At 47.6% G+C, this 22812-nt stretch overlaps 1 protein-coding gene across 14 annotated transcripts in view; it reads right to left on the minus strand.

Moving 5' to 3' along the window:
* The window catches only part of LOC111863799, a 512607-nt gene that overhangs the window by 70340 nt on the left and 419455 nt on the right, over positions 1-22812 (minus strand). For 7 of the 14 annotated variants that reach the window (XM_023850539.2, XM_033751102.1, XM_033751085.1 and 4 more), the window contains one exon: positions 2427-2465. In XM_023850539.2, coding sequence (XP_023706307.2) covers positions 2427-2465 — 39 coding nt within the window. Of the gene's footprint in view, positions 1-2283; positions 2466-22812 lie in introns of those variants that run through there. The other 7 variants (XM_033750983.1, XM_033750961.1, XM_033751144.1 and 4 more) reach the window with 4 other exon arrangements.

Below are 22812 nucleotides of genomic sequence, written 5' to 3' on the forward strand. Positions count from 1 at the left end.
GGACCCCAGGGTCGGTCTGCACGACGTGGAGAAAATTCTTGACCCTACCGGGACTCGAACTCCAGCCTGTAGACAGTCGCTATACCGACTACGCTATCCTACCACTGGATAGGCTCCGAAAAACAGAAGTATAATGGAGCATACATATCTCCAGCTGCAAGTGGGCCATGTTCAGCGAAACAACGGCAGGTGGCACGCAGGTGTTCCCACCATCCACCAGCCAGATTGACTGATATCAAGGGTATTTAAACCCCGAATTTTCCTTCAGGAGTACTGCTTCTTGCGATGTAAAGCCATACAACCCGGAGTTCACCGACGTTTCGGAGGAATGTACCACCTCCATCTTCAAATTCAAACTAAGCCAAACAAGAAGCAGTGACAACGCTGATCGCTTCTTACCTGCGACGTGCTTGGCTTATTCTTCGATCCTGAAGATGGAGGCAGTCGTTCCTCCGAAACGTCAGTGAACTTCTATCGGACACGGGGTCACTTCCCAGGAAACAATGTTCTCCATGGTCACCGTTTTGAGTCTCAAATCCAGTACAGGTTTTCGTTGTCGGTATGAAACATGTTAAAATGTACGGAGTCTACACATGTGACTTTACATAACAGAAAGTATGAAGTCTCGATAATACATCTTAATGCGGAGCGTACTATTTATGCAAATCATAGCATACACAAAGAAAATGATACGTCACTCAAATGAATGTAATAAAGGAAGGCTCATAGAATCTACACTGGAGTTGGCATAGGTCATGATCATCAATGTTAATATGGCCTACGTTGCACAACAGTGTTGCCAACGTAATTCTATGTTCGGCTCCTGACAATCTCTCAGCTCTAAGCAGCAGGCAAAAAGTAAACCTGTCCCTGTACCAGGCCGTGGAGGGCCATAGGAGTGTGAGACGTCGAGGCTCCCACATTTTCTAGACAATCGGTTCACAGATGGCGGTAAGGTTGTCAGCCCTACTCGCCGGCCGCCATTTACCCCCCAGGAAGATTCCTGGTACTCATTTCAGTCAGAGGCTGAGTCGACCCCTGGGCCACAGTGCGGCCTGAAGGATTAGATCAACTGAAAAAATCCAATGACTTCATCGGGACTGGAACCCGCGACCTTCCGGCTTGTATCAGTGCCCCCTGTACTGCATAAGGGAGACACTTTATGCGCCTTCTTCGTGGGAAATGGCAATGAACTGGAAAGGAAGACGGGAGAAAGCAGGGAAAGTTTACAGAACAAGCATTGAGACTTGGCGCCTCTCAACGGATGTCACACTAGGTCCGTTGGCGGAAAGTAGCCTGCTTTCCAACGCGACGGTTCGGGTTCGAGCCCAGGTCATGTCATGTGGAATTTTTGGTGGACGAAGTGGCCTTGGGGCAGGTTTCCCCGGCCAATTCTCATTTCACCAAATGTTCCACTCTCATCATCTATCATCTGGGGGCTGGTATAATCGGCCAGGTAGTTGCCGGCGTACCAAGTGGACTCACCCAAAACAAAAAACTAAAAGAAAACAGCGTGAAGGTCTTCCATTGGCCTATTAACTTCCTGCATCACATAAACGACGAATATAAAAATATGAAATTACAAATAAGCATGACTGAACGATACATATTTACCGCGAGATGCGAGAAATACGAATATGACGATGGGCCAGTAGCACGAGGTTCGCGAGTCCGCATGCGCGCTACACCCTGGTTCACGTGACGTGTAATGGCGCTATCTCCGACACTGACACGCAGAATGCTTATGTGCGTTGACGTCACGACGTCAACAAGACAAACAGCTGAACTTACTGCCCTCCATTTCCGATAACGCAGGTAAAGGAAGGATTCAGGCACAAGGCACAGCACTTCACATGGAACTGAATACTTCATGAAGCAAAACAATGAACAAGTTAACCTATCTACGCACAAGGATTGAGCCGGCATCGAGATGGGCTACGGACTGGACGGACGAGCTTCGATTCCCGGCACGGACAAGAGATTTCTGCACAGCGTCCAAGCCAGCTCTGGCAGTGACCATGTCTTTATGGTGTGGTGCTTAAATCATTAAGCACAGAATGGAGGGAATATGGGGCCGCGCAGTGCGAAAACATCCTACCCTTCCTAAAAGCATTCATGATTTTCCCAAGTCCCTCCAAAGTAATGCGCGAATAGCACCTGAAATCAGGGCACATCCGCCTCGTTCCCAGTTCATTGTTCACTGATCGTCCTGTTATTATTCAGCAACAATTTAAATACTGGAAGTGTCATTAAATAAATCCATGAATAGCAACAATACGTAACAGGTCTACCTGCCATGAGACTGGTTGCACGTGACGGCCCACGTAAACATGGCGGCGCTCGGAAGGCCTGCTCTCCCATCAGCATACCGACTTTCGCCGTCTGCAAGAGCCAAATAGGGACGGACGCTGCAGTTTCGTACTCACCAAGCGCCGCACTGTCACTTGTTTCCAAGTTCCCAGTTTCTGCAACAAAAGAGTGCATCATTATCATTATTAATGCCATAATCAATATGTGCTGAAGCAATAGACGCACTCTCACCGGGTGTAGAGGCTGCGTAAGCTGGGATTCTGTCGGAATGCGGGATCTGTACTGTTCAGACCACTCTTCCTCCTCCTTTTACATTTGTGTGACGTCAACACTACCTACATTACGTCACAGAGCCGCAGGATATGCAACAAGTCACACATCTACTTATTGGCCTAAGTGAGGTGCGACTACGAACATAAAGCCAGACTCTTAACTCACGTGACCGTATTTCTCCGGCATTGAATGACATTATTCACACCTGCAGTAGTTTACACTAACTGACAGTCTACTGTTCGCGCTGAATTCCTGGAAGTAGTAGGCAGTTTTCTCCACTGCGACCAGAGCTCTGGGGCCCATCGAATGCTCCGACGCTGACTGCCGAAGGTAAGAATGCGTGGAGATGAATCTCCACGTCTCCACATATCTTTGTGGCATGTGTTTACACGTAGAGACTTCAGTTTTTACATAACAGTGCCCAACAGTGTACCGAAGCAGAGTTGGCCCCTCACGAAAGGACGCGTGAGTTTAGCCTTTCAGGTGGGAATATGACGTCTGTACAATTGATGCACGTAGATATAATGACAGTTGGCAAAGCAAATGTGTACATCTTCCAGTTACGAGTAGGTGCTTCAGAGTGACAGGAAGGTGCTGATTATGGCAGGTCCCACAAGAAGTGGTGTGGTGTTCTGTGAACTACTGCACAAGAATGACTCTAGTTGTGACAGTGACATGTGGTGAACAAGATGTCAGCTCTGATGAAGAAGAAAACGTCAGTGACAAGAGCTGCACGCAGCATGAAAAATATTTTTCCACCACCGAGTCTCTCTCATTGCTCCCTGCCCATTTATCCCCCCCCCGGCCTTCCCTCTGGGTTTCGAATCGTTAATCACCATTTACGGCTACGGTGACTGCGGACAGACTTCGCAGTCACCGTTTACGGCTACGGTGACTGCAGACAGGCTTCGCAATCACCGTTTACGGCTACGGTGACTGCAGACAGACTTCGCAATCACCATTTACGGCTACGGTGACTACAGACAGACTTCGCAATCACCGTTTACGGCTACGGTGACTGCAGACAGACTTCGCAATCACCGTTTACGGCTACGGTGACTGCAGACAGACTTTGCAGCAACTTCGGCATCATGAAGCACTGACTTTGGTGTTTGTGTAGTGTCCTCGAACCGTCTGTGGAGGAAACGGCAATGGCCTATATGAAGGTACTTCCGGGCCTTCCTTTAAAATAAAAGAATTCAAATGTCTGTGAATTATTCGAAATTTGAAGGGGAAACCTATTAATAAGAGTAAGCGCTAGGCTAATTTGCTGAGCACTTCACGCTTTGTGCCTTAGGAAAGAACACGTGAAACGAATGCATAAAGGTAGCATAATTCAGCATATTGACATCTTTTTCAGAATAGGGGTTGCATCCCCTACACAAATCACTGCAAACTACAAGAACAGCTCCTCCCCGAGGTGTCTGCTTCTAAGAGTGTTAGTACGGATGTTAGAGTGTTAGTTTGGATGCCATTATGTCAGGGGAGACACCACGGAAAACGCTCTGTGGTACTGCAGTGTCCGTCTTTGCAGCGCAGTGTACTGTGACGACCTTCGGAATTCCGTCTGCAGCCTTGTCAGGGGAGACACCACGGCAAACGCTCTGTGGTACTGCAGTGTCGGTCTGTGCAGCGCACAGCGTACCGAGACGGCCTTCGGAATTCCGTCTGCAGCCTTGTCAGGGGAGTCACCACGGAAAACGCTGTGGTACTGCAGTGTCGGTCTGTGCAGCGCACAGTGTACTGAGACGGCCTTCGGAATTCCGTCTGCAGCCTTGTCAGGGGAGACATGACGGAAAACGCTCTGTGGTACTGCAGTGTCGGTCTGTGCAGCGCGCAGTGTGCTCTGATGGTCTTTGGAATTCCGTCTGCAGCCTTGTCAGAAGACAGCTCTGTGGCACTGCAGCCATGTTAGTTGCCCCGCCACTGAAGGGATGACCGGAGGTTTGTAGATGAGTTACGTCTTGCGCAATGTGACGTCGTGTAGTCCGGTAGAATGTTATCAAGGTCAATAAACAGTAATCATACTCACGGACGTGAGAATCTAATATCTTTCGGAATTTTACTTCCACCACAAATGCGACCATAATATCCTCTATTTGTATATATATGGCATTTTGAACCATGCCAACTACCCGACCGTAAACAAGATAATACTGAAGTGTTCCCTCTACTTGATGAAGTAGCATACCATGAAGACGTACAGGTCCTTGCGTTCTCAGCCTCGACACTAATTGTAGAAGTAGTAGTCGGGATTTATCCCCTCATAGGAGGAGCACCAGGTACCTACTGGACAAGAGGCAGGGTGGATCCCACAGCTATGAGCAAATCTACTGCCACTGCCGCGAATAGAACTCCGATTGCTAGGTCATCCTGCCCCTAATCCATCGCTATACCGACCGACCTATCCTGGCTCCAGGAGGACAATATCACATATTACAACTATCCTGGAAGAAATAAAGCGGGGAGGTTGTGAGCTGCACGGAACAGCTTCTGGATCACGCCCCACGGCAGGAATGGCCTACGTCTGTCTTCAGACGGGCGGCCAATGTTTTGTTACTTCCAGTTTCTAGAAGTTTCTAGAACTAAATCTCAGAACAATGGCTGTCCACCTAACATCCTTCTTCAGTTCTACTAACCTGTCTCAGGCGATCCGATCATTTGGGCTCGTGCTTAAGGCTAGCGGTTGGTAGTCACACCTCGACATTCTAATGAAGTCACCTGACTTACGCACAGCATAAAACTTCTTCACCTGCTGAATTAAACGCGTCTGATGCCGTTTTACAAGTACAGTATTAAAGAATCTCCCTTCGGACAAATATTTGTATTCTCAAATGCTCGCTCTAGTATAAATTCACATTATGTATTGATTGGTGCAAACTCTTAAAAATAAAGTTAAACTCATGAAACTTGTGTTTTACCCGTTCCTATCACCTACTCAGAAAGCCTACATACAGCAACACGCGAGTCTAACAATTTGCTATATAAGCATTCTCTGCATTCTCCCGCGTGTCTTTCCATGCTTTCGAATCCGTTCCTTTTGTATAGTACACTGCACTTCACACATCCACATCAGCGTGTTATCGCATCGCACTGAAACAGAAGACTGCTCACTCATTCGCGACCTACTACATAAGTTACGTTCATGAAAAGTGCTAATGCTCGACAATTAGTAGTTATGGTAACCTGAAATTACAATGTCAAACCTGACACGTGTATACATATGTACATAATGGTAAATATGTGGACCACGGAATTCTTAACTGGTTGCAAACACCCCGCCCTAAGGCAGTACAGATTGGCAGCACCATAGCTCAAGCGGTTAGTCGCTGGCTTCCCACTGCGACGTCCCGGGTTCGAGCCCGGGTCAGGTAGTGTGGGATTTTTTGCGGACAAAGTGGCTTTGCGGTAGGTTTTCTCCGAATTCTTCTGTCTCCCCTACCAATCTTCATTCCACCAGTTGCTCCACAATGATCAATACTGGCCGCAGTACCAAGCGGACTCAGTCTCACATGCTAGTGGGGTGGGACTAAGTCCCTTGTACTGCGGCCACTTCTGGCCTATTGTACCAGCCCCAGATGATAGGTGAGGGTGATTGTGGAGCAATTGGTGGAATGAAGATTGGCAGGGGAAACCGAAGTACTCGGAGAAAACCTGCCCCAGCCCAGCATCACTTTGTGTACCACAAATCCCACTCGACCAGACCCGGGATCGAACCCGGGCCGCCGCGATGGGAAGCCAGCGACTAACCGCTCCAGCTATGGCGGCCTTAGTAGTACAGACACTAAACCTCCAAAGTAGAAAAGCAGTTAAATGTGCCGTTAGGATGTTAACTGCATCCAACATCGTCAGGGAGCGATGGGGTGCGCGATGCACCTTCGGATCTTAAACTGGAATCGCAGTGTCAGACGAACCGGACCAGCAGTCACAATGAACCCCTACACTTACCGAAACCAACCTCTGCAACTTGCCCAGTGCCGGGTCAGAGGGATAACGCCCATCCCCGTTCCAAGTTACACACCGATGATGTAATAACGTGCTGCTTAGTCAGGGTTATCGCACAATTCGCTATCACCACAGCACCCGCTAAGCCTTTTCCAGCCGTTACATGGCAACGCAGTCTAACAGTGCAGATTCTTCAGCTTCACACGCTTAAGTCAACTCTTCACAGACTCCCGTACAGAACTGAACTGACTGGGTCGCCCCAATAACTCCTCGGCAAGGACCACGTAGAAACACTCAGTTTCCAACAGTACCTCTACTGCTGCGCGTCGATTTGTTGCTGCGGGATCGTGTTTACAGAGCCGTTGCCTAGAGACGTCTCTGGCACAGGTTACTTTCCTGTTTCGCAGGAGGAGCCGCACAGCTGTCCTTGCATGTAGCACTGAGACAAATCAGTCCACAGCGAAATCTGCGGTAAGACTGTCCACTCTTCGCAAGCTCCCAGTTTTCCTAACTTAATTATTTACATGTTTTTACCTCAGCATTTATTACCCAGTTCCTTTTATTCACCACCCAAACTCGATTACTTCAAATCGTCTTCTTGAACCCAGGATTCAAAAGAAACGGCAAGGCGTGAGCTCTGCTTTGCATCACAGCCTACACAAGAGGCGCACGTGATACAGCCAGGAACAGTTAACTTAAGGTTGCACTTTATTAAACGTTTGTATCGAGGCATTACGGTCGACCTACTGACAGCTTCTGTTCGGTAAGCTGTACCATTTGAACCCTGGACGACACTTGAGTGAAGGTACAGGGTGTCTGAAAAAACTGCAGACAGTACCACGTTAGTGAATAGAAAGTTGGAATTTAGAAATAATTTGCTTTTGGCGCATTCGCGACGAGAAGTTCCAGAACTTGGCATGTGCGTTTCGCGCTGCCTCTCCCTGCCCGAGTGAAAAATAAAATCAAGAAATGCTCAATGGATTTTCATTACATTTGACAGTTGCGAAGTTCATTGAAATTTGTCAACATATTCTTCCAATTTTACTTAAAATCGGGAAATAATAACTATTACATTTAACCCGCATCTACTGTGTAACTCGCGCGGAAGCTGCTAACACTTATCGATGCCAATGCAGAGCCAATGAAACACTCACATACAAGTCCTTGACGTTTTAGAGATGATTCAAGAGAAGGAATGAACGCGCAAGTATTCTTACGATGTATACACTTCTAATTTGTAAAACCGTAGGAAACTTTCTTACATAAATTGAGGAAAATTTGAAATACCTATCGTTTAACGCGTTGGGAAACCCGGCCTGGCTGCGTCCATTCCTCAAAAATAGCAGCACTCAACCTCAAGCGCAACTTTACTTCAGGCCGGGAAGATGACGCGCTTTCCTTAAACAGGGCTCTGCTACAAAACGTGCCAAACTTTTAAATTTGAAAAGAAAACAGACTTGTCTTTGAAAGCATTCATCTGCCTCTCATAGGGTCACGACGTGTCATATGACAGAAATGCCACTGGTTCATTACCTCTGCTCTAATACAATCACGTACACATAATCCTGTACGCAGCATTAAAGCGAATGGAGGGCACAGAGGTGTAGTTCAATAGTAGAGGAAGGTGAGTGGTCAGCTTCACATTTCAGCCTCCCCACCCAAAGATATACGAACGCTAGTAGGGGCTGTTCTTAACGTGGTGACCGTGAGAAATACACCCGCGCTCTCTTCCGGATGCGGACTGGCCGCAGCGAGACACTGCATTTTAATCACGTCTGCGACATTTCGGTCTATTTTCCTTCTTACCCATTTACAATAGCCTGCAGGACTGGCCTTAATCATAACGAAACGTTTTGAAACATTGCAGAAATTTCACTTTGTGACACAGATCTGCATGCCACAAAACAACTGCCATAATACGCAATTTCATCACTGTCATAGGCAAAACAACATATTCGAGCCTTTACCTTCCCCAGAGGATTCTGCCAGACTTGACCCGGTATTCAATCCCCTAGATTTCGCAACAACATTCTTTTTTACAGAGCAACGTCGTCAAACCCCTCAACCTGAAGGACCAGGACACTGTATTTATGTACCCCAGTGACAGAATGGCCCAGCTACATACCCCCATCACCGGGTTCCTTTTCGTCGCTTTCTACGAGCAGTAAAGCTAAGGTGGAGACACTCTAACCCAGCTCCACACGGAGCTCACGGAAACCAAACAACCAACACCTCCACCTCAACAATCAAACGCTTCCTTACTCTGCCCACAGCAGTGGTCACTTGTCCCGAATCTTATCCAATCCGCACCGCCACAACCTACTTCTCTAAGAAGCTGACAGACGTACAGCTACTTAAAATAATACCCACCTTTTATGGAAGTCGAAGGTTCATTACCCTGCTGACACGAGCATTCTATCAGCCCCTCAGACAAATGAATTTAGCAAACTGTAATCGCTGAGCTGCTTATGATATTACTCAGCCTTCATGGAAATCCCAGATTCAGTACTCTATTTCGCACCTGGCGCTCCTGCCACGGTTCAGTTCCGTCAGAGAAACACTCTAGCTTATCGTGTTCTCCCAGCTACTTCGAAACCCAACCAGCCATGAATCCTCCGGACTCGCCGCCGTCGGGGGCGTGAGGAGAGTCGCAGCTCGACTCTGCTCCGTATTGACCAGCCATCCCAGACACTCCGCCACGGAGCGCACGCTATAGTAAACTATCCACCATGACAGCACAAACTGCGTGTCGGTATGAGCATCGCAAAGTTCCGTATGTCACAACCTCCTCACTTGTTGCTCCCCTAGCAAACCCCCCAAAAATAATGTGCACACACAAACATCTATATCTGTCCATTCCGTTCAAACAGTTTGTGACAGAAGCTGTACATAAGCACTTCTCCACTGCCCACCATTCCGGGCAGCTGTGCTCAGACGTCAGTTCATATCGCAGCTACTGTTCTGATGGGTGTCTTTTTTATCGCTCTTTATTCCCTTTAGTTCCTTGGGGTGGGCTGAGACTGAGTCCACTTGGTACGTCGGCCACTAACTGCCCTATTATACCAGCTCCGGATGATAGATGATGAGTGTGAAGCAGTCGGTGGAATGAGAATTGGCAGGGAAAACCGAAGTACTCGGCGAAAACCTGCACCAGTGCCACTTTGTCCACCATAAATCCCACACGACCTGACCCGGGCTCGAAAGCGGGCCGACGCGGTGGGAAGCCGACGAATAACCGTCTGAGCTACGGCGCGGCCTTCTTATCGGTTTACTTGTGCTGCTTCTCAGGAACTCCCTGGCTCTTGCGGGTATAAGTTCGTCGCCATCACTACAAAAGCTATCCAATGAGCCTCTCCCTGAGAAGTTCACATCGCGCAATCCGCAATATCTAGCCCACAGTGGGCCCACTTCCTTGAGGCTGACAAAAGAGACGTGTTTCTCCCAGGGGACAATCATCAACCTCTAGAATACTCGGCGAAGAGTTCATACAGACAATGCTGCATGTACACTGCACAGACCTTCTGGCGCTGTCGAGCTCTCTCTCTCGCGCCTTACGGACGTCGACGTACCACCCCATTCAAATATTTGTTACTAAGCTCGAGCGTAAGCGGCCTCCGTAGTCTAGAGGTAACGTTCCCACCTCATGACTCGTGGTACGCGGGTTCAAATACCCGGCGGAGGTCGTCGAATTTTTAAGGGCGGAAAAATTCATGGAACAAGTCCTCCGGGAGCGACTTTACGGCACGTAAAAGAAGCTCATATCCCCAAAGGGGATTACTGAGCCGAATTCCAGGACGTTTCCCGCCCAACAATAGTCTCTAAGGCCTCTGATAGATGGGGGAAGCATTACAGACACCGCTAAGCAAGTGGCCGAACTCGCTTGCTCGGCGGGACTGATGGTACGCACCCATTTATCGGTAGGGTATAGAGACTGGTAGAATATCATAGAGGGAAGCACAATAGATCAAACTGGTCGCGGTGCATGGGGAAACCCAACCTCTCTAAATAACTAACTAAGCTCGAGCGTACAGCAAGCACATGCGACAGAAGGTGTTGCTGCAACTGCTCACAAGCTCTTTGATTTTAATTTTAAGAAAATGCCGACGTAAATTAAAAATAATACTGCAGAAAGATTTTCACAATAGCTCCGAAAGCTGGTTAATAAGCCCTCGTGGGTCGTATTCGGCCTGCGGTCTGTAATTTGCGAACCTTTACATTCGGCGTGTCTGCCGCCTCTCCGATCAGATGTGTTACTCTGTCTCTAATGACACCTAACGCTACTGTCAGTAGCCGACACTACACAGCGCCTAACGCTGGAATTTAAAGCGAAAATACATTTGGAAAAGGAGTGGAAGGGGGGTAGCCGAATTTCAGGTATTACGGTACAAAATAACGATAATCCTGTCTCGGCACCGAGATTTGAGCCCTGAACCTCCTAGATAGGAAACAGCTGTCTACCTGTGGGACGAATGTCTTGTTTTCTGAGTGGGGCACCGTGTACGGCAGTGCTGTTGTGGGCTTGGTGGGCTGGGTTAGAGCGATCGCATGTCACGAGTGGGGGCCAGTTAATCTTGCTTTCCTTTTCGCATTTTATCAGTGTTCCGAGAAAGGTCCAGTATGACTTTTGTCTGTAACCTTACATTATCACCCTGACGTCCCACCGAAGTAAAATTTCCCTCTGAAGTTCGTACACAATTAATTAGAAATAGTCCCATCATCAGTGTTGGATTCATGCATGCAACGATGGGACAGATTTGTCAGAGCGATCTCCTCGAGCGAAGAGTGAGGTAACACGTGTGCTTAGGTTTCATTCTTTTTCCCGCAGTTTGTGCCAATGAAAGCAATTCTAGTGTCCAGTTCGATGTGGGCTCCCTCTGGGTCTACAAACGCCTTATCTGTTCCTTTTTTTTTTTTCAAGTGCGCCTTAGCGTCGACTCGTCGACACTGTACAACGTCTGCAGACGATTACGCAACGAAACCCACGCGACAACAATGGAGAGGCGGACACCTGGGGACGGAAACACCTCGGTAGCTTTGAATGGAAGTGATAGGGCGGCGAAAAAGATAATAGCACAATTAGCGTACACGTTCCGTGTTTGTTTGCTGTGCAGGTCTGCCGACGTACCTTGAACTTGGCAGCGAACATGTAAGGACAACGTAGGGCATCAGGTCAGTACTGGCTCAGACGCAAGGTAATCGCTATGAATAGGTTTCGCAGTGTTGTGCAAGACGGGGGTTCTCAAACTTTATGATGTCTAGACCCCCCCCCCNCACACACCGTAATACATAAATTTACGTGACCTGCCCCTCCCACAGTCTCTGCCGGTGTGCGGAAAGTGCAGTTCTGAACATTGCTAGATGTCCCTGTCAGGCTGTACGGTGTCAGAAGCCTAAACAGATTTAAGACCTCTCTTCACCTGAAGCAGGGGGCACGCGGTAGCGTAGCTGGTTGAGGCACTATGCTACAAGCCGGAAGGTCGCGGGTTCCATTCCCAAAGAGGTCACTGGATTTTTCAATTGACCTAATCCTTCCAGGCGCACTATGGCCCTGGGATCGATTCAGCCTCAGACATAAATGAGTACCAGTAATCTTCGTGGGGGGTAAGGGGTGGCCGGCGCGTAAGGCTGATCTCACCGCCGTCTGTGAGCCGACTGTTTAGAAAATGTGGGAGTCTGGACCTCTCACAACCCTATGGGCCTCCACTGCCTGTTACAGGGATAGCTTTACCTTTTCTTTTTCTTGCCCTGCAGCACGTTAAAACATTCCTGTACAGTCACGAAAGAAATCGCGAAACTGGTGCAACTCTATTTTCGGAAGCCCCGGTACCAAACTCACTGGCTTGCCGAAAGTGTGCGTCGGTGCAGGTGTGTTTTAAAGAGTTCATGAGTCATACCATACAATGACACGTCTACACCGACATTTAACGCCATCTCCCACGTATGACACGTATTAGTGGTCAATCGCAAGTTGTGTCATATGTAGCATATGACACATTACAGATCCAAATCAGAATATTGCGCCATTTAGAGAATAAAAACGATACACTGAAAAAAAGACTGCTCGCTCGTTTCTGGCTTCATATTACATGAATTGCGTTACGAATTCCTCAAGTTTTTCTGTGAGAAAAGATTCAGTGCTCAAATTTAACTGGGAAACAGTGATTTCGGCGAATATCAAGCTTCAGAGGGTTTAATTTGCGTTCTGTCCGCGTCATAACCACACAAGGCAGACAGACAGACAGTAGGCGCGTCGAAGCCGTGAACAGGAACCATACGCCAACACGAATATCCACACGGAAATCAATACTTCGTTACAAAGTCGGGTTACAATTTGTTTCAACATTTGCATGTGCCGTATAAACGAGCGTAAGATCTGTCACTGTCATTACGCAGTTTCAGGTCACCATGGCAATGAACTGCTGACCGTTAGTGTCTTGCATAAACTAAGTTACGCAGAAGGTCACGAACGAGCGAGCAGTCTTATCAGTGTATCGTCTTTATTCTCTAAATAGCGTAATATTCTGATGTGGCTCTGTAATGTGTCGTATGCTACATATGACACAGCTTGAGACTGACCACTTATGCGTGTCATACGTCGGAGATGGCGTTAAAAGTCGGTGTAGCCGTATCATTCGATGATATGTCGGGTACCAAGAGATACAGGAGAAGGTATTGGAAGTCAACAGTACCAAAGCTTGTATTGTATAACGAAGAAGAGAATCCCACCTAACTCTCAGCGGGTGTCACACTACTTTCTTGAAAAACGACTGCGTGCTGGTTGTGGCACGCGCGCCTGCGGTTCCGCATCCCAGGTATACCGCGCCTCAGTCCCTAATGAGTTGATATTTGGTGCACGTTAACACAGCGTGGATGCATGCGGGATAACACTAGGATCGAGAGGCGATCTACAAACACACGCATCTTACCTTACAGGTTAAGGCTGCGCCATAGCTCAAGCGGTTAGTCGCTGGCTTCCCGCCGCGGCGGCCCGGGTTCGATCCCAGGTCTGGTCAAGTGGGATTTATGGTGGACAAAGTAGCGCTGGGGCAGGTTTTCTCCGAGTACTTCGGTTTCCCCTGCCAATCTTCATTCCACCAATTGCTCCACAATCACCCTCACCTATCATCTGGGGCTGGTACAATAGGCCAGAAGTGACCGCAGTACAACGGACTTAATCCCACCCCACTAGCAATAAAAAACATACCTCACAGGTTCGGGTGGAGCGGACGCGCACCCAGCACGAATTGTGAGCGCAGTGAGCCGTAATGAGAGCATGCACTGCACAAACCACTGGAAAAGTAAAGTATTTCGGAGATACCGGGAAGCAGGTAATTCCCTCAAGCAGCCTGCCAGAGCAATATCTTGGGGCGCAGTTCTTCCCGTAATGGTAACAGGCGCTCAGCTATTCAAACTGTATGGAGCACATACGTCATCACTCACGCCTTATTAAGGAACCGTTTCCACAAAGTCCACGTCAGGATCCTATCCTCTCGCAGAGTCCCTTATGCTATACTTATACCGTACTCACTTTAACGTTACCTTACGCCTATGTATCCAAATCGTTCATCTTCCCATGCGTGCTACATGTCCCGGTCATGCTCCTTAATTTTATCACTCCAATAAACGTTATGTAAAGCTATCCATGCAACAGGACTTGGAGGCCCACAGGGTTGTGAGACATCGAGTCTCCCACATTTTCTAGACAATCGGCTCACAGATGACGGTGAGGTTGTCAGCCTTACGCGCCTGCCGCTCTTTACCCTCAGAAAGATTCGTGGTACTCGTTTAGTTAGAGACCTAACCATTTCTCCCCAAGACTGACATATTTAAAATCATGATGCGGCTAATATTAGGAATAAATACGGCAGTGTGTGCAATGGCCTCCAGCCCACTTGCAGGGATATTACTCTGCGCTGTTCTGAAACGTCCAGGTGCTTCCCTCACTGCGGGCGACTACGTTTCCACGCCCACGCAGACACAACCTACCGGTCATCTAACACACGTCCTCACCTTCACATTTGTACAGAATGCCAACGGTGGGGCACGTGGTAGCGTAGCTGGTTGAGGCACTATGCACAAGCCGGAAGGTCGCGCGATCAAATCCCGATGAGGTATATTCATTTTTCAATTTACCTATTCCTTCCAGCCGCACTATGGCCCCGGGGTCGACTCAGCCTCTAACAGAAATGAGGGTAAAGGGCGGCCGGCGCGTAGGGCTGACAACCTTACCGCCATCTATGAGCCAATTGTCTAGAGAAAATGTGGGAACCTCGACATCTCACAACCCTATGGGCCTCCAGGGCCTGATACAGGGATACCTTTACTTTACAGAATACCAACAGTGACTGAAATACACGAACTGGACAAGAAAGGTGACACGGGAGGCCAGTGCAGTATGCTGGAGCGCCGTGCAGGATCGACAACCTTTATGACGGACGCCTGAAGCGTGTAGTCTGAATGGATTCTGCAGGCGTAATGAAATTGCCCACAGAGATGCCAGCAGTAACGCGATGCAGAAGGAATTTGAACGAACAAAGGCGAAAGTTCTGAGCACAGGTGACATAATAAAGAGACTTTCCCTGTGTGTACTCTGCACCTCTTATCGTTGGGGTGCACAGAGTAACCTGCACTAGCAAACTTTCCTCCAAGGAATATCTCGCAGCTTGTCTTAACTCCCCCTGGTAATCTCGCACCTGTCTAATCGAGGATATCTGATCTCCACCAAGAGATATCTAGCAGTTATCTCATCGCCGATATTTAATCTCCACCACGAGATATCTCGCAGCTATCTCATCGCCGATATCTCATCTCCACCATGAGATATCTAGCAGCTATCTAATCGCAAATATCTAATTTCCACCATGAGATATCTCGTAGCTATCTAATCGCCGATATTTGATCTCCACCATGAGATATCTAGCAGCTATCTGATGTCCTAAAACGGATATCCAAGAGTTATCATCACCGTGGGACTGGGCTATCTGCAGCTATCTAAATCATCAAGACTTCGTAACCATTCTGACAAATTTAAATTATTTTCTTCCAACGTCACTTATGTGATTCGGAAATATTTCCAAGAGCTCCTGCCCACCAATTATAGATTCGGTAAATGTATTCTCATTAACAGATTCTTATTAATGTAGCTATTCGCCTTCCCGTAACATTTCAAGACCCAGTCCTCCTGCTACGTGCCACCTGCTCTAACATTAAAAGACTCTGAATTCTTTCCCTCGTGCATGTGTGCATTTTTATGATACGATAAACAGCTGTTACTTCCCTACCATCCTATTGGTCTTTGTAATGGTGATGTAGTTTATTTTTGTGAGATAGGAACGGCGTTCCAAATATTACTTACATGAACTTCAGACCTCAAAGGGTTGAAGGCAAACGAACCTACGTTGCACGCTGTGATAGCTACGTTCCTTTAAATGATGCTGTATCGATCGACTGCAACGGTTCCTCGCACCAGACGACAGGATGACGATTCGAGAAGGATCCAAACAACCATCAAGACATTTTATCCGCAGAGGTCCGAGGCTTTCTGAACATTTTCGTAACAAACTTATCTTTTTACGGTGAGTTGTTAGCCCCACGCCCAACCCCCAAGCTGGAGGGGCCACCCCTTGTCGGCTGTCCGCGACTGCTTATTCAATATATACGCAACTACCCTCCTTATCTGGAGGCCGTCTCCTCCATCCGCAACCTGAGGACGCGCCATGCCGCGGTGACAACAGACTCACGTAACATGTGGGAAAGCCAGAAGGAAAGAGACCACTGGGAAGACGAAGGCGTAGGTGGGCGGACAATATTAAAATGAATCGTAGAGATATAGGATGGGATGATATGGATGTGAGTGATCTGCCTCAGGATACGGACCAGTGGAGGGCTCTTGTGGACACGGCAATGAACCTTCGGGATCCGTAAAATGCTGGGAAATTCTTGAGTAGCTGCACAATTGACGGATTATCAAGAAGGGTTCAGTTCCGTGAGTGAGTGATCTAGACATTTTCCTAGAACTAAGAAAAGGTGTCAAGGTACCCTGACAGGGACGCAAATCAAGTCAGTCTGTGGATACAAACTACTTGCGTCAGATCGTTGTCGGGTTCTAAAACCTTACAAGAACAGAACAAATGTTTAATTGAATCAAAGACCCCCACCGGAAGAGCAGGAACTTGTAGATCCCAAGCACTCATTTTCCGCGTCACTTGATCACGACTGCCATCTTTGTGCGTCCTGACACATGAGCGCCTGGCACAGTTCTTTTCGCAGATGGCAGTGGTAAACGGGGACAAACCTTTTTTTTTCTTAACGCTTTAGACTGAGCCTGAGGCTCAAGGAAGCCTGCTTGCGGCAGGAACCATTCAGTGGCCGCGTCAGTCAGACCGACTGCTCTGGCTCCGGTCCGCATTACCATGAAGGCCTGAGTATATTTACAGAGTATATCTAACCGACTTCATGTTAGATGGATCCTGTCTGGAGAAGTGCGGATCACGTAGCGGATCGTCTGTCATACTGAACCGATACTACTCCCGTCTTCACCCTACCACCTACAACCATCGTGAAGTCGGGAGCGGTTCATCATCCAAGGCTCTCGCGTCGTGTTTACAAGGTCGTCGCAGGGAATCCAAGCTTGCAGCGGAGGGCCTTACTGAAGTTAATGACTGACCAAATAACAATAACAAGATTTAATAAACACAAAATAACTCACTACAAGAATATACAAAATATATATAACCCAATAGACATGGCTGATTTACTCTATATTGATCCGCTCTTCGCGGCATCAACTCGGCGACATGCCCAGTTCCACTGGCCCACCGACATTACGTACGGAAGTCACTTCCTGATCAGCCACAGGCGGCCGCAAGGAAAATATATACGTAAAAATGCTAAACAGACCACTCGCATATCGCCGCCATACTAATCCCCTGATCGCTGGCGACTGCAAGTAACCCCGACGTCTGCGGCCAGCACCCGACTTCGCCGAAACCAAATTTAGAAAAAAAAAAAAAAACCCCCCGCTGAACTGAAATTTAGAAATTGCTCCCGCTGGTCCGCCAGACGCTCTCGTCCAAGTGGATCCACTTATCAGATTAACCCTCTGCTCCCAAACATACTTCTTTCCGAGACACAGGGGTAGAAAAGGTGGAAAACTTCTGCGCTGGTTTTCACACAACTTGTTTACGATCAAAATGGAGGCGCCTGGTTATGACAAATGTGTCCTCGATTCGAATTTCGGCCCCAGCTATGCAGGTAGCATTGCACCAGCCAGGTCTAACGAGAAGCTCCCACTTCCGGGAACTGTCACGTGCAAACAAAACATGGCGGAGATACTACTGCGTATCAGGCTCGAGTCAGAGTCAGTCCCACCACTTTAACAGCATCACTTGTGCAATTTCAAACTGATACTTTAAAATAACGCGCTGAGAGCTGTAACTGTTTCAGAACTTCTGACCGCCATTTTGTGTGAATCGATACGAAGCCGCTCAAATTTTACGTAGCACATAAACGGACTATACACTCAGCGGCGGCTCGTAAGTTTCCGAGAAATCATATCAGAGGATGTCATGACAATGGCGAAACATTGCGCCACAAAAATCTGATGACATAACCAACAAAAAGCCGAAGATATAAACTAAATCTACCTGGAATCTGTGCCGAAACTTCCTATAGCTTCCAAATACGGAAATTCCAACATTACAACACTCGCAGCTAAAAAGGGAACACACATCACAAGACACGGTTTACACGGAAAATAAGCAAAACGACCCCCATAGTGGAAGAACCACACGCAAGTTTTAATTAAGACACATAAGATGAATAATCTTAACAAGTTTTAGTGTGTGTAAATTTATTAGTTGACGAATACGCACTATAATTTTATAGACATATATGGCAAGCAATGCAATAGATTAGCGCACCTGAGGATGGCACTATGTTGCCGAAACATGTCGTGAAGTAACAGGTGAAATTGAGTGCACTACAAGACGGTCACTGTATACATATCATGGATGAAAATCAGTGCAACAGGACGCTAAAATACAACAACACAGAATAAACGCACATCGATGCTTCGAGTGAGGTTCGAGCAAGCGACCTACTGTTACGAATTTTCGGGCTTACGAGCCCATTAGACTTACGCTCCGAAATTTCTGACTTAACGACTTCATATTTATCCAAGTGAAGCTGCACTGAACGACACTGCACAGGGTAGCAACATCCAGGAGAGGGGCAAGCAGTCTCCTGGCAGCTTCGTCAGCGACCTCACTCAGTGGCCCACAACTAGATCCCTCCTGGCTGAAGATACCAGATTCTGATCAAACAATTTGTTTATACAGATTACAGAAGCTCTGAAAAAAATCGAATCGTAACTCTTAATGATCGATTATACGATTACTTGTTTAATTATAATAATTTAAATGTTTAAAGATTATTTGATGTCAAATTATGGAATTTATAATAACAATAGAATTAAATGGCAACAGGGGTTAAAATATTCACAAAATATGCATTTCAACCTTGAGCCCCATGTTGTAATGAACCCGCCTTACGAATTTTCGACGAACGCGTCAAATAGCCCCAGTGTAAGTCTGTTGCCGTACTTTGCTCCTACATCGCAAAGCTGTCCCTGTGCTTAACTATTCAAGCACTACGTCATTAAGGCGTACGGAGGAGTGGGTGTATAGATCCAGGTTTTCTTAACATCGGCACTAGTTAGAGGTGAGTGGTCGGCTTCACGCCTCAGGGAAAGAGCTCATGGTACACATCGGTCAGTAAGGTGCGTAGCCCCAGAACCGGTGTGGACGACGTGAAGAGAAATTTCTCGAGGCTACCGGAACTCGAAATCCGACCCCTTTGTCGTCCGGCCCGTAGCCCGTCGCTATCCCGTCTCTCTCTCTCTCTCTCTGTGTTTAGGTGATTCTCGGTGCGGTTTTGGATTGCAGATTGGATTTATTGGACACTTTTAACACGTGACTCGTGACTACACTTAATTATAGCGCCATCGCTAAATTTCCACTCTCACAAATGACCACAGTACATGCTAAGTCTTCTCAGTCTTTCAGTAGTCGTTTCCCGGTTACGGATCTTAACAATGGAGATTCAACTGCGCCGCCCACGTCTTCTCTTCACAGACTCCTTTACAGCTCATTAACTTCTAAACTTGTCTCGGTTATAACATCTCGGCACGAACAACGTAGAAAACACCGTTCACTGTTGTACTCCAAGCGTTTCCGTGGGAATGCTTTACCCAGTATCGACTCTGGTATATTTGCTCATCATGCGGTAGTTGCCTAGTAACGGATGCTGTTCCGTTGTTTGTATCGAGGTCGTTACCCAGTAATGATCTACACGCTACAATATACATATTAAACTTGTTGTACAAGGAACCAACGTGAAAATGTTCATGAAGCAAGGTGCTCTATGGTCAGATGCCACCTGGCGGCGGGTCATGTCATATAGTTCGAACCCCGCACGTGGGAGGGGCTGATTTCGTAATCTTCATCGGGCTGTCCGCCTGTCTAGTGGAACTGGAACAACATCCGACGAAAGCTGATACTGCACGAGCAGGAATTCCTGGAAATATGGCGGCTGGGGGTAACTGGCGCGCCGAACGGCTGATAAAGCGTTCCTTGTCGCTTCAAGAGGCTTCCAAGCTTCAACCTTCGTGTGGGACTATAACAAAATTGTGCAGCAAGCAGAACGCAACTGTTCCAAATACTGGAAAAGGCGAAGCTCGACATGGAAAATATAAGCTTAAACTTGGCGGCGGTCTAAGCAGCCGTTGTAGCGGGAGTTACTGAAGACAGGGTATGATCTGTACTGAGCCCGGACTGACAGAGGCCTCGTGTATATACCCAAATATTTAAAACATTTCACATTCTCCAGTTCTTTTTGGTCTATCTTTACTGTGACTGGGGTTGGTTGTCCCGAAATTTTCATTATTTTGTTTTTTCCACATTCATTTCCATGCCATAGCACCTTCCAGATAAGTAAAAAAAAAAGTAACGTAAAGTTATCCCTGTAACTGGCCGTGAAGGCCGATAGGGTTGTGAGATGTTGAGGTTCCCACATTTTCTAGACAATCAGCTCATAGATGGCAGCAAGGTTGTCAGCCCAACGCGCCGGCCGCCCTTTACCCCCCAGGAAGATTCCTAGTACTCAGTTCTGTTAGAGGCTGAGTCGACCACAGGGCCATAGTGCGGCTGGAAGGACTAGGTCAAGTGAAAAAATCCAGTGCCCTCATCGGGACTTGAACTCGCGACCTTCCGGCTTGCGGCATAGTGCCCTTCCTGTACACGTGAAATTCAAATTTATAAAATAACTTTAATATAGGAGACACTTCTGGTCTTTTTAAAATGTATTATCTGAGATGGTAATAAAGACCTTTCTTATCGAGAAGGGTCTAGAGTTCGGGACTGGCCTCAGCGAACGGTGAAGCTGAAGGAACGGCGGGGAGTACAGGAGTACTGTCACTGCTGAAAGTGCGTGGTTTGCATTGTTTACAGGAACTCAAACAGTTCCTGTATCTGGCTTGCGGCCTACTGGCCCTGAAAGTCTGGGCTTGCCTCTTATCTAATCGCTCCGCCGGGAACCAACGTCACGCACGGCAAATGTCTGGTTCCCCCAACAGGCCAAAAAATCGTTACCAAACTCGTCCGTGTTCCGCTTGCCACAATCGCCCCAGCAGATCTGGCCGAGTGTAGTGTAGGCGTACAGCGGGAAGTCTGGTTTCCGTACACAACTCGGCATTTAGTGCCTACTGCAAGCGAGCGGCAGGTCTTCCTCATTTATTTATTGTATCGGCTTCCATACTTCCTTTCTCTTCTTACATATTATCGAATGATACGTCGAGGCCAAAACGTCATCTCCCACTAATAGCACGCACACACGCCGTCCCTTTACACCGTATACTACCACTTCACATAGAGTACGTATTACTGTTACTGCTCGACAATTCGCGCCACTTCATACCTCTCGCCTCAGTGTTCATACCCTGTACAACTTCAGGCCCACAGTTCGCTTTAAGAGAGGGTCACAACAGACACTAGCGACCGTAGCGGCCGCGGTGGTTAAGTTTCATAGTCTTCGAACTCTCGCACCATGAGTCATGAGTTCGAATACGATAGTGTTAATATATGCCCGGTATACGATGGGCTGATCTCCCACACAAGGAGTCCTAACGAATGTCTAAGAGATTATCAGTTTCAAACTGGAATAAGGCAGGCATAACAGCCCATGAAGACGAAGGGGCGAGATGGAGTGAGTGGTCAGCTTCACGCCACAGTCCTGTACCCCTGAGAGCAGAGCCTCCGGGACGTATTGGATAGGAGGATCAACTGTGGCTGCAGGATTGCAGGTTCTCACAGCGGTTGTTAAGAGACTCCGCACGGAGTTAGCACTTCCAGTTGCCTACAAATGACGAGCCTTCGGTTCGCACACAAAGACGGTCCAGCGTATAAGGTCTAAAGCAGCACAGAAGCGAAGCTATAACACACAGGGTGTTCACAAAACTGAATAATGGCAACTATCAACTTGTTTTCCTGAAGTGTGGAGGCGGTACCGCTCAGAATTCACTGGAGAAATGGGGCAGGAGAACATCTCACAAGCCTGAACCTTCCAACAAAACAGCTCATGATCTGCACAGTAACAAAACAGGTGGAAATTTAAGGACGTGCTGTATAATGACCATAGTGTATAAACAGCAGCTGTCACAGTCTTGTGTGGCACGACTAACCAGTGCAGTACCTTATTATGCTAGTCTTGGTCTTCGAAATCTTATTCACAGCGAGTATGTGTAATCCGGATTTTAACGACGACATCCCCGATATTTCTGAGGAACGCCCTGCCTCAATCTTCAGCAAGTAATCAGCAGGAAGCATAGTTTCTGCTTGTTTCAGCTGGAGGCAGCACGTTCCTCCGAAACGTCGGTAGGTTCCTACAGAACCGATCCTTCGTAGTGACGTCTGTGAGAACATTAAATCCGACTTAGATGAATTCAGTTGGACTCCTTGCACGGGGGATCGGCCTGTCGCAGGACTTCTAACTACACAGGATACCACAAACAAGAAAAATGAGAGAGAAAAAGCAGCAGAACAAACATCAATGCCCCGGGTGGAATTCGATCCAAGCGCTCGAGCGGCAGGATACAGTACATGCCCCAGATCCACAGACGACTGTGACCGGCTGTATAACAAACACTTGGATGGCGTAAATCACTAAGTTCCTAATTTTGTTAGACAAATGCCTCTAATTCTTCGCTTGGCCAATCGCTCCAAGGTCCAA

This window comes from Cryptotermes secundus, unplaced genomic scaffold (genome assembly GCF_002891405.2).
Source record: "Cryptotermes secundus unplaced genomic scaffold, Csec_1.0 scaffold1894, whole genome shotgun sequence".
Lineage (NCBI taxonomy): Eukaryota > Metazoa > Arthropoda > Insecta > Blattodea > Kalotermitidae > Cryptotermes > Cryptotermes secundus.